The sequence below is a fragment of the Prionailurus viverrinus genome, chromosome D1 (genome assembly GCF_022837055.1).
Source record: "Prionailurus viverrinus isolate Anna chromosome D1, UM_Priviv_1.0, whole genome shotgun sequence".
NCBI lineage: Eukaryota > Metazoa > Chordata > Mammalia > Carnivora > Felidae > Prionailurus > Prionailurus viverrinus.
In genome coordinates, this window is record NC_062570.1 from 33,881,873 (window position 1) to 33,895,323 (window position 13,451).

The 13,451-nt window shown below is 34.8% G+C and overlaps 1 protein-coding gene across 1 annotated transcript in view; it reads right to left on the reverse strand.

The window, feature by feature from the left end:
• The window catches only part of CNTN5 (contactin 5), a 552,161-nt gene that overhangs the window by 283,682 nt on the left and 255,028 nt on the right, over window positions 1-13,451 (reverse strand). The window contains exons 9-10 of the mRNA XM_047879464.1: window positions 7,420-7,556; window positions 5,040-5,169 (exon numbers count right to left, since the gene is read on the reverse strand). Coding sequence (XP_047735420.1) covers window positions 5,040-5,169; window positions 7,420-7,556 — 267 coding nt within the window. The remainder of the gene's footprint in view (window positions 1-5,039; window positions 5,170-7,419; window positions 7,557-13,451) is intronic.

A 13,451-nucleotide genomic window follows, 5' to 3' on the forward strand; every position in this document is an offset into this window, starting at 1 on the left:
CCCTAATCTGGGGAAAGAAACAGGTATACAAGTCCAAAAGGCATAGATATTGCCCTTCAAAATCAACAAAAACAGGACACCATGACATATCATAGTGAAACTAGCAAAATAAATAAATAAATAAAGAGAGAATTCTGAAAGCAGCTAGGGACAAAAGGTCTTTAACCTACAAGGGTAGACACATAAGGTTAGTAGCAGACCTCTCCACTTAAACTTGGCAGGCTAGAAAGGACTGGCAGGAAATATTCAATGTGCTGAATAGGAAAAATATGCAGCCAAGAATCCTTTATACAGCAAGGCTGTCATTCAGAATAGAAGGAGAGATAAAGACTTCCCCAAACAAACAAAAACTAAAGGAGTTTGTGATCACTAAACCAGCCCTGCAAGAGATCCTAAGGGGGACTCTGTGAATCGAAAGCAGCAAAGACTACAAAGAACCAGAAAACATCACAACAAATATAAAATCTACAGATAAAAAAATGTCACTAAATTAATATCTTTCAATAATCACTCTGAATGTGAATGGACTGAATTCCCCAATCAAAAGACATAGGGTATCAGATCGTTAAAAACAAACAGACAAAAAACAAAGACAAAAACAAAAACAAAACAGATCTAGTTACCAAGTATATGCTGCCTACAAGAGACAGATTTTAGACCTGAGGACACCTGAAGATTGAAAGTGAGGGGATGGAGAATCATCTATCATGCTAATGGACATCAAAAGAAAGCCAGAGTAGCCATACTTATATCAGAAAACTAGATTTTATTTTTTATTTTCTTACAATTTTTTAATGTTTATTTTTGATAGAGAGAGAGAGACAGAGCATGAGTGGGGGAGGGGGCAGAGAGAGAGGGAGACACAGATCCAAAATGGGCTCCAGGCTCTAAGCTGTCAGCACAGAGCCCGATGTAAGGCTTAAACTCATGAACCATGAGATCGTGACTTGAGCTGAAGTCAGACGTTTAACTGACTGACCCACCCAAGTGCCCCAAGACAAACTAGAGTTTAAAACAATGATTGTAACAAGAGATGAAGAAGGGCATTATATCAGAATTAAGGGGTCTATCCAGCAAGAAGAACTAACAATTGTAAATATTTATGCCCCCAGTGTGATTCCCAAATATATAAATCGATTAATCACAAACATAAACAAAACTATTGATAATAATACCATAATTGTAGGTGACTTTAATACTTCACTTATAGCAATGGACAGATCATTTAGGCAGAAAATCAACAAGGAAACAATGGCTCTGAATGACAGATTGGACCAGATGGACATAATAGATATGTTTAGAACATTTCATCCTAAAGCAGCAGAATACACATTCTTCTCAAGTGTACATGGGACAGTCTCCAAAATACATCACATATTGAGTCACAAAGCATCTTTCAATAGGTAAAAAAAGATTGAGATTATCCCATGCGTATTTTCAGATCACAATGCCAGGAAACTTTAAATCAACCACAAGAAAAAATTTTGAAATCCCCAAAATACATGGAGGTTAAAGAACATCCTACTAAATAATGAATGAGCTAACCAGGAAATTGAAGAAGAAATTTAAAATTACATGGAAGCAAAGGAAAATGAAAACATGACAGGCCAAACCCTTTGGGATGCAAGCAAAGGCAGTCCTAAGAGGAAAAGACATTGCAGTTCAGGCCTATCTCAAGAAGCAAGAAAGATCCCAAATATACAACCTAACCTTACATCTAAGGGAGCTAGCAAATGAACAGCAAATAAAGCCTAAAGCCAGCAGAAGAAAGGAAATAACAAAGATTAGAGCAAAAATCAATGCTATCAAAACCAAAAATACAGTAGAACAGATCAATGAAATTAGGAGCTGCTTTTTTGAAAGAATAAATAAATTGATAAGCCCCTAGCCAGACTTCTCAAAAAGAGAGAGGACTCAAATAGATAAAATCACTAATGAAAGAGGAAGATCACAACCAATACCACAGAAATATAAACAATTATAAAATAATACTCTGAAAAATTATATGCACTGAAAAATCTTTAAGAAATGGACAAATTCCTAGACACACACTACCAAAACTCAAACAGGAAGAAATAGAAAATTTGAACAGACCCATAACTAGCAAAGATATTGAATCAGTTATCAAACACCTCCCAACAAATAAGAGTCCTGAACCGGATAGCCTTCTACGGGAATTCTACCAGACATTTAAGCAGAGTTAATACCTATTCTCTCAAACCGTTTCAAGAAATAGAAATAGAAGGAAAGTTTCCAAACTCATTCTATGAAGCCAGCCTTACCTTGATTCCAAAACCAGACAAAGACCCCACTAAAAAGGAGAATTACAAACCAATATCTCTGATGAGGAAGGATGTAAAAATTGTCAAGATACTAGCAAATTGAATTCAATAGTACATTAAAAGATCATTCACCATGATCAAGTGGGATTTATTCCTGGATTGCATGCTGGTACAATATTAGCAAATCAATCAATATGATACACCACGTTAATAGAAGAAAAGTATAAGAACCATATAACCATGTCAATAGATGCATTCTTTCTTGATAAAAACCCTCAAGAAAGTTGGGATAGAAGGAACATGCCTTACCATCATAAAATCCATATGGGAAAGCCCACAGCTAATATCATCCTTAATGAGGAAAAACAGCTTTCCCCCTAAGATCAGGAACATGGCAGGGATATACACTCTCACCACTCTTCTTCAACTTAGTGTTGGAAGTCTTAGCCTCAGAAGTCAGACAACAAAATGAAATAAAAGGCATACAAATTGGCAAAGAAGAAGTGAAACTTTAGCTCTTTTCAGATGACATGATACTCTACATGGAAAACCTGAAAGACTCCACCAAAAAAACTGCTAGAGCTGACCCATGAATTCAGTAAAGTCATAGGATATAAAATCCATGTACAAAAATCGGTTGCATTCCTATACAGCAATAGTGAAGCAACAGAAAGAGATATCAGGGAATTGATCCCATTTATAATTGCACCAAAAAACAAAATACCTAGGAATAAACCTAACCAAAGAGGTAAAAGATCTGTATGCTGGAAACTATAGAAAGCTTATTAAAGAAACTGAAGAAGACACAAAGAAATGGAAAACATTCCATGCTCATGAATTGGAAAAACAAATATTTTTAAAATGTCAATACTACCCAAAACTATCTATACATTCAATGCAAACCCTATCAAAATAACACCAGCATTCTTCACAGAGCTGGAATAAACAATCCTAAAATTTATATGGAACCAGAAAAGACCCTGAATAGCCAAAATAATGTTGAAAGAAAACCAAAGCTGGAGGCATCAGAATCTCAGACTTTAAGCTGTAGTACAAAGCGATGATCATCAAGACAGTATGGTATGGGGCGCCTGGGTGGCTCAGTTGGTTGAGCGTTTGACTTCGGCTCAGGTCATGGTCTCATGGTTTGTGGGTTCAAGACCTGCATCAGGCTGTGTGCTGACAGATCAGAGCCTGGGGCCTGCTTCAGATTCTGTGTCTCCCTCTCTCTCTGCCCCTCCCCTGCTCGCACTCTCTCTGTCTCGCTTAAAAATAAATAAACATTAAAATATTTTTTAAAAAGACAGTACAGTAGGGGCACAAAAACAGACACATAGATCAATGGAATAGAATAGAGAACCCAGAAATGGACCCACAAATATATGGGCAACTAATGTTTGACAAAACAGGGAAGAGTATGTAATGTGAAAAAGACAATCTCTTTAGCAAATGGTGCTTGGAGAACTAGACAGCAACATGCAGAAGAATGAAATTGGACCACTTTCTTACACCATACACAAAAGTAAATTCGAAATGGATGAAAAACCTAAATTGAGACAGGAAACCATCAAAATCCTAGCCTACTAGGCTAAATAATTTTGTATGCCTACTAGGAGTAGAACTTATAAGAGGTTCTTTTGAAAATATGTCTAGTGAATGAGAAAAGGACACATTTGAGAATATTTATATGTAAACAATTAAGGCTGAATTAGGTTCTTCATCCAGAAATATTGGAGTGTAAGCTGACATGAAAGTACATTCATATTTGATTGGTTATACTGTAGGAGATGGAAATTTGGGCTCCTGTATCTACTCTAAGTGGGTTTATCACAATGTGGAGAAGTTCTAAGTACAAACATTCATAATTCAATAAAGTGATTTATAGAATGTTACATTTAGCTGATATGTAAGTGGTAAGTTTCCAGATTCCTGGGATCTTGGGTATTTCTGTTAATATTGTGCTATGGGAATTTTAGTGCAGAGCAAGAAAGTACACTTGGGCTCCTACCCACCTTGGGAGACTGAATTTTGATCACTCAAGTCTCTTTCTTTGTATTACAAATATCCCAGAGCAAAGTTTAGGAAACTAGAATGCAAAAAAGTAAAATCCATTCCTGTGGCCCAAACATGTTCCATTGAGTAGCCTGTTCCACTGGATGGAATCTTTCTTGTGGTACTTAAATAATGAAGTGCTAGTGTCCTGGTTACACTACTATCAAGGGTGTAACCCTCTGAGACAGCTGGGCTTAGTCTCAGAAAGGCTTTCCCTTTCAGGTAAGGCTAATAATGGTAGATACCCCATGATGAGAGGGTGCTTTACCTCACTCGGAGTGCTGCCTTTCCCTTGGAATGTTGTCTTGCCTATTGGTAAGTAAGAGCTGTGTGGGTAAATATTAGCATTGCTATGGAAGCAGGGAGAGGCTGCTAGAAATCGGCATTATGATCCCCTGCCCTCAAGATATTATTTTATGAAAATTAACATATCTCTTACATGATTTTTATATACCATAAAAAAGATAGTGTGTAAACCTATTAAAACTAAAGTTGAAAAGACCTTATAAAAGAAGTGATGGGACAAACTGTATGCAATGTAAACTTGTCCTGCAAAAGCTTAAAAACATATCAGGAAAACATATCATTTCTTTTAAAGTAATAAACTAGATTTTTACAATTACATCATAAAACTTCAGTATGGTAAGAATTAAAGCATGAAAAGAAGCAACACATTTTTCCTATTTATTTACTTAGATTGCATACCTAGAATCTTCAGCTCAGCACTCGCAAAAATGGCTCCGTATTTATTTTCGGCCAAACACTGATACATTCCAGCATCTGATTGATTCACGTTGTGGATCATCAATACTCCATTAACCATCTCAATCCTATTCTGTAATAAAATAAAAATAAATAGATAAAGAAAATGAATAAATCATACAGATTTTGCAGTTACTCTCTTCTAGGCTGAGGGAAAGAAGCCTCCGATGAATGCAGTTGAACATTATTTGACAAGTTAATAACACAAATTTACTGTTCATTATTTTATGATAAAATGTCTTTTGTAAGTTATAACTATTTCTTGGTCAAAAAAGACATCATAACAGTATTTTACTGTAGTTACTCTTAGGAGTTTTAGTTTCAGTTTTGTTTTTATACTGAGCAGTTGGTTTTTTTTTTTTTTTTGATATACTAGATCAGCCTATAAAATATAATCCGCAGATAATGCTTTTGGTTGAGCTCATTTTACATAAGAAGAAGGGGTTCACATGTGGAAAAAATTGTGATTTTAGACAAGTAAGATCAAAGTTAAAACCAGCCCAGGTCAAACGAAGAATCCTTTTGCTAGGAGCACCTGTGTGGCTCAGTTAAGTGTCTGACTTTGGCTTAGGTCATGATATTGTGGTTTGTGGGCTGAAGCCCTGCATCGGGATCCATGCTGGCAGTGTGGAGCCTGCTTAGGATTCTCTCTATCCCTCTCTCTGCCCTTCCCCTACTCACACTTTTTCTCTCTCTCAAAATAGATAAACATAAAAATAAAAAAGAATCCCTTTGTTATATTAATGTGATCAGAAGTTTACCTTTTCTCACTTCTTGACAAACTAAAACAAATAAAAAAACTGCCCTGCAACTGGATTCTGTACAAAATTATTGACCAAAAAATATAAACTCATTATCAGATAAAATTTAATATAGAACTCAGAAAACCGAGCATGTGCAAATTGAGGTCAACTGAAGCCAAGAGCTCATTTCAAAAACAAATTTGAAATTTAAAATGCTGTTAAAGTATCCTGTCTACTTAATGCCAAACAAATAATTCTTTCAATTTTAGTGATCAGTGGTTTACCTATCAACAGAGATGCCAAGTAAGTTTACATAATTTTCAAAATAAGCCCATTCACTTTGCAACAGTATTATCTGCCAGTGGAATTTACTGGGATGCTGAAAGAAAATACGACCAGCATAGTCTTTTCTCAAGGTTTATCTGGTATCCCCAGGAAATTAGAGAGAAAGAGACAATGAATCAATGACTCAGGATTCTCACACCCTCAGTTTTAATGGCTCTATAGTTATTTGTATTTCTGTATTCGTTTTCTGTAATTGTGTTTTGTTTTGGCCTAACCGGTTTTATAAGAGAATGTTGGAGCTGGATGGGACTGTGGGGATGATATGATCCAATCTCTTCATTTTATAAAGGAACGAACTGAAGCCCAAAGAGGTGAATGACAGACAAGAGACCTCTTGGTAGTGGTAGGACCTGGGCATAATCTGTGTTCGGAATTTCAACCTCATATACCACCCTTCCATTTTTGGCCATAAATAGTGAACTATTCTCGCCTTGCCCTCCTTTCTGCAAAGGCCATACAAGGGAGTTGGCTAAAATTATTACCATCATTTTAAAACTAAACAGTAATTGATTTATTTTCAAATCCAGTACATGTTTCAAAAATATGCAGAGTTACTAAAAAAAAAAATTAGTTTTTTAAATCCTATTAAGTAGGATGTCACAGAACCTGTCCAAGATACAGAAAGCTAGGATTCTATAATAGTCTCGTCTCTCACCAGATACATGATCTTGGACAAGTCACTTTACTTCTGGGGCAAATTCCACCATCTGCAAAGTGACACAACAAGCTAGATGATATCTAAAAGTCAGCTAGAGACAGCAATGAATCTATGATAATAATTGATATTTTCCCATGAATTTATAGGATCAAATAAAACTTAAACTAACAACATGTTCCTCAAAAATGAATGAGGTAATTAAAAAGAAAATTTTAGGGGCGCCTGAGTGGCTCAGTCAGTTAAGCGTCTGACTTCGGCTCAGGTCATGATCTCGCGGTTCGTGAGTTTGATCCCTGCGTCAGGCTCTATGCTGACAGCTTGGAGCCTGGAGCCTGTTTTGGATTCTGTGTCTCCCTCTTTCTCTGACCCTCCCCCATTCATGCTCTGCCTCTGTCTCAAAAATAAAAATAAACGTTAAAAAATTTATTTATAAATACATTTTATTTCTCACTTCACTACATTAGGAGGCATATATAAGAAATGACTTTCAATAAGACAAAAGGAGGATAGTTTGTCATATCCTGTGTGAAATCCTGTTAAAATTACACTGGAACAGATTAACAGTTACCAACAGTACCTGAGGCAAGAGGGACACTCCATTCTTCAGCCAACGGTATGTGGGTCGGGGTTTTCCAGTAGCCTTACATTCCCATCGGAGAGGGCTCCCACTGTCCAACTGAGTGTCATTCAGTTTTTCTACCCAGTGTGGGTAAGCTGTAAGAGTTTAAGAATTAAAGAAGGATGACTTCATTTTTCAAACACTTTACCAAATGCAAAATTCATGTGGAAATATTACTTGCATTAATTTTTTTTATCAATTCACATAATTGTAGGTATTCAGAAGAAGCACAACATTGCATTGCACACAGAACTCTATATCCTGTGTAAAAAGATATAGCAGTGATAATATTTTGATAATTTAAAACACTTTTGTAAGCTAGGTCAAGTATATCTTATTGTTTTACCCAACTTACAGCAAGTGGCTACAGTCTCCCCAAGGTATCAGAACTTGTTTAATAGGAAATCAAGTGCTTAGAGGCATCCTTTTTTTCCAGACATTGAGGCAGCGTTAGTGCAAGGTGATATAATACAAAAAGACCATTTATTGAATAATTGCTTTGCTTTTTTATTTTTGTTTTTTCTAAAATAAATTGAATTGCATAGGAAAAATAATTTGTTAATTCAAATTTCTCTTGGTGCAAAATTTTTTATATATTTATTAACATTCTTCAAAACTTTTTAAAATCCTTTTTCAAAATTACAACAGAGAAAAACTACTTTATCAAGAAAGAGATAATGTACTTGTTTACAACCTGTAAGACACAAAATAGTGTCTTTCCTCCATTGGATAATTTTTAAAATAAAACTACTAAAAACAAATGACTCTTTGTCCACAAAAACACTGAAAAAACTGAAACAATCGTTATAAATATTGAACAATTATTTTTCTCTAGCAAATTTTTTGGCATTAATCTATAACATATTTTACTTTGTGACAGTGAGGACTTTGATCACTGATTCATTCACTTCATACTATTTAGTCCTTTCTTGGTCTTAGAAGTTATTAAGGATATAGGAGCATCTATGTCATTTCTTTTTTAGGAGTTTATATTGTGGTAGAGGAAGCCTAACGTCAATGCTATAGGATATGGTAGCACAAGAAAGGAAAGAAGATGTACTAAAGGAAACTGCACCTGAATACTAGAATAGTGGGTCTAAAGGGACAATAGTGGGTCCAAAACCTAAGCAGTTTAAAAGGGAGGAAACAGAGGGAGAGAGAAAGAACTCTCATTTATTAATCGCTAGTCCTAGACACTGAGCTACATTATCAATTAATCCCTGTTACATCGATCCTGAAAACAAACATCTAATTTTATGAATCAGGAAACTTTGCCTCAGAGAGGTTAAAAAAAATTTACCCAAGGTCACACAATTAATAAGGCATAGAAACCACATTCAAAGTCAGATATTTCTGACTCCAGGCAGCATACAATTATTTCATTCTACTCTGGCACATTAAAACATGAATTGGAAGCATTTATTGCATTCCTAGTGTGTTTTGCCTTCTCCTGATCTCTGAATGGGAATTTTGTTTTCAATAGCTCATTGGTCTTCTAGATAATGACTGTAAGGAGCCTTACTTTGGCATATTCAGAATTTGTAGGCCTTTGAACACATTATGTGATCCAACATCAACATCTGATTCAATATCATCAGCCTAGGAGCTATCAAGCAAAAATCGTGCCATGGTGAGCTTCAAATATTAGCTTTCATGACTTTCATGCCTGTCTTTTAAAATGAGTCCCTTTTTAGTTATCTCTCATGCATGCTAAAAATGCTGATAGGAATGGTAAGATACAAAAGTAACATTAAACTCTACTTTCTCATTGGGGCTTTCTGTAAACTTTACTACCCTGCTTTGCCAGTCTACTTCATACTATTCATGATCCTTGTAATCCAAGCACACAGGTTTACTGTCTCCCAAGAACACCCTGCATCTTCTTCAAATTGTTAAATCCACCTGGAATGTTCTACTTTTCTTCTTTGTCTCTTTTAATTCTAATAATAATTCAAGTTTGAGTCTAAATCATATAAGGTTTCCTTTTTTTAATTTTATTTTTTATTTTTTTAAATTTACATCCAAATTAGTTAGCATATAGTGCAACAATGATATCAGGAGTAGATTCCTTAGTGCCCCTTACCCATTTAGCCCACCCCCCTCCACACAACCCCTCTAGTAACCCTCAATTTGTTCTCCATATTTATGAATCTCTTCTGTTTTTTCCCCCTCCCTGTTTTTATATTATTTTTGCTTCCCTTCACTTATATTCATTTGTTTTGTCTCTTAAAGTCCTTATATGAGTGAAGTCATATGATTTTTGTCTTTCTCTGACTGACTAATTTCACTTAGCATAATACCCTCCAGTTCCATCCATGTAGTTGCAAATGGCAAGATTTCATTCTTTTTGATTGCCGCATAATACTCTGTGGTTATGTATATATACCATATATATATATATATATATATATATGTATACCATATGTATACCATATATACCATATGTATGTGTGTGTGTGTGTGTGTGTGTATATATATATATATATATATATATATATAACATATATAACATATATATATATAGTGTGTGTGTGTGTGTGTGTGTGTGTGTATCTCATCTTGTTTATCCATTCAGCTGAACAGAATGCTTGATAGGAAAAATAACAAAACAAAACAAAGCAAATCTTTGTCTTGGAAAAGCTTAATAATCAAATTGTAGACATTGGAAGGCATTAAAATTTGTGAGGGCACTCTCCAGAGATCTTTTAAAAATAAGGAAATCTATAATACTACACTACAATGAAAATAAAATTCTATTTCTTATTGGATATTTGGGGAAATTATTAGTTGTGGGGCACATGATACATATTTAAATTCATAGATCACATATCTTTATATAATATTTTTCTCTACACAAAGTACCTCCTGTTGAGATATCCTTGCATATAAAACTGCTTAAAATTGTTTAATTTCCTTCCTTCCTTCCTCTTTTCCTCCTATCCTCCTTACTTCTTTCTTCTTTTTGTTTTTTCATTGTTTCTTTTCATCTTAATTGAGAACTTTAACAAATAGGGTTCGATTTATGTTGGAAATATAAAGACTAAAAATTTGTGTGTCTAGTAAATTTGTGTGACTAGTCTTTGATTAATCATCAGAAGTTAAAAGACATAGAAATAATCAAAGAAATTATTTCACCTATAAAACTACCATATGTTATAAAAAAGACATATTTAATAGAATACATATGTAGTTTTTTTCTAAGTTTCAATTGTTATTTTTTCAATTTATTCAATTATGTTTTTTTGTAGTTTAATTTTTTTTTCAATTTCATGAGTATTGTTATTCGAATGTATTGGTTAAATAACACCTGTAAGTTTACCTTTATTTTTATTATTTTAGTACCATGGACTTTTTGTTGTGTTATTTGTTGCATTATGTTTACAATATAGATATTTTTTTTAAATTATTTTTTTTTTTGAGAGAGAGGGGGAGAGCATTGAGGAGGGACAGAGAGAGAGAGAGAGGGAGAGACAGAAACCCAAGCAGACTCCACACTATCAGTGCAGAACCTGACATGGGGCTTGATGTCACACACTGTGAGATTATGACCTGAGCTGAAATCAAGAGTCAGAGGCTTAACCAACTGAGTCACCCAAGGACCCCCTACAGATTCTTAATTATAAATACCGTGTGGCTTAAATTTATGCCTACCACCTATGTTGGCACTCATTTTGTAATGATTTGACCAAAAACAACAACAACAACAACAACAACAACAACAAAAACAGAGACTAGAAAGGTTGTCTTAAAACCTTGGCTCATCCATTGAGCTAAACAACTAACTGAACATGTAAAACATTCCCATAATTACACTTTCATGAAGACAGTGAGAACACAAGAAAAACTATATGTTTTCAGTACTCAGTGAATATTGACCATATAGGTTAAAGTGTCAGCCTCTACTTTTTTCATTGGTTGAAGATCAGGTTACAGAACTTCCAACAAAAATCCATTCTCCTAAAAGGAGAACATTCCAAATACAAACCATGGATACAGTGAAATATTCATGCATCATGCTATTCTGTATCAACTGTCAGGAGGAAATGCTAGCCAAGATCTTTAAATTCTACAGAGTTTCAGGGGTGAGGAGAAAAGCCCTTATGTCAAAGGCAACAGATTTAAAAGTACAAATTGGGTGACTATGTAATAACCAAGACAGTTCCGGAAGTGAAATAGAGCTTTTTGTTATTGTCCCAGTGCTACAGACATAAACTGGAACTATTTGGGCAAAATCAGGAGCAGCGTAGAAAAACTACCCTAAAAATGGGCTACAGTGAAAGGCCAAATTCTTCCAAGATACCTTCCCAAATTGTCAGATGTTATATACCAGAGTAGCCAGCTAGCCCAGTTTCTTTTTCTAGTCAATAATCTTAATTATTCTCTATTCAAAATGATGCATGTTTTGGGAAGGTCTGTCCTTACCTGGCTGGCCTGCATCGTACATCTAATTGTGCATGACAAGGAGAGTTCACAGTTTGTTTCTTAGTAGTACATTCTCTTACCAGAAGGTAAACCAGTAATATTGAGTGAAATCAATTTTATTTCTTTTTTCTTGGAAATAATCATTACTACTATGAATCAAGTAGCTGGAATGGAGAGAGGTACAATGGAGTAGTGCCATGTGGGAGGTTCTGTCCTGTACTGTAAATCTAATTATAACTTAGGTGTGGGCCAATTTTCACCACCCAGAAAGATTTGGAAATTTTCCCAAATTGCCTTCTTTGTGTGGTTTTGAGTGACAATGCTCTGGTTGAACACTTGTCTTTCAGTATCAGATTTTTATTTGTAGAGAGAAACTGGTATAACTTCACACTTTGGAGTATAAACCAACATAATGTATTTGAATGTTAATTATTGTTCATTGGGGTACAGAAGCAAGAATTTTTACCCCTATGGCTACACAGTTGACTTAATGATGTAGTAAGAAATTGTGAACAGTTTGCTTTGTGAGTTTCATCAAACTATAATACCCATGGCCTAAATAAACAAACCAGTGCTAGTACTTGAATCTTACAAACTTCTAAATGGCTCTATGTTTTTCTTCAGGATGCTTTCCCCTGTTTAGCCTTTAAAGAAAGGCTTAAAGATATCCTTTGGAAAGCTTTCTCTGATTCATCCCAGTAGATGCAGTAGAATCTGCTCCCACAATCCTTTGCACATGCCTTTATCACTGCAGACAACATGCTCTGTTCTAATGTGGGGTTTGCATTTCATCTAATCTGGTGGACCACGAATTCCTTCAAAGTTCTACTGCTAGTATGTAGAGCAATAATAGGCTTTTAATAAACATTAATTGAATAAATGAATGAATGAAATATGTATGGTAGAGTAATAAGGTTGGACTACTGAATTCCTAAAGGAGTTATTAGAGATCAAGAAAGAAAAACCAGTTTAAATTCAGATATTAATGTTTCAAACTGTTCTTTAAGAGTTCCTTTGCAGGGCATTAAGCTTTTTAGGTGAATGGATCTTGAGATACAGTGACAGTTGTAGTTGTTTGGTGGGTTCAGCCAAATAGGCAATTTGGATAGTTTTATATTGAAAGCATTTGAATTTTCTTATATCAATGTTCTAGATTATAGTGTTCCTCTTTGTGTGTATGTGTGTGTGTTTGTGTGTGTGTGTGTGTATGTCTTCATATAGGAAATAAGAATACTATCACTTACCCATTATGTTTAATGTACATTATAAAAGCAAATATGAAAAGTAGATACAACTTATGATCCTCAGAAGTAAAGATGAAATTGTAGATATTTTTTGAAGTAGATTTTCCCAGTTCTTATACACAACCTGGTTGGTTCTTTGGCATTTTTGGATATATAAATGTTTGTATGTTGTAGAGGCTATTTATCATACAGATATATTAATATAGGCCAGGGGTCAGAAAAGTTTTTCTGTAAAGGACCAGATAGTAGATATTTTAGGCTTTGCAAATCAGCTACTTAATTCTGTCTCAACTGCCTCATTCTGCCATAGCAGTGTAAAAGCTG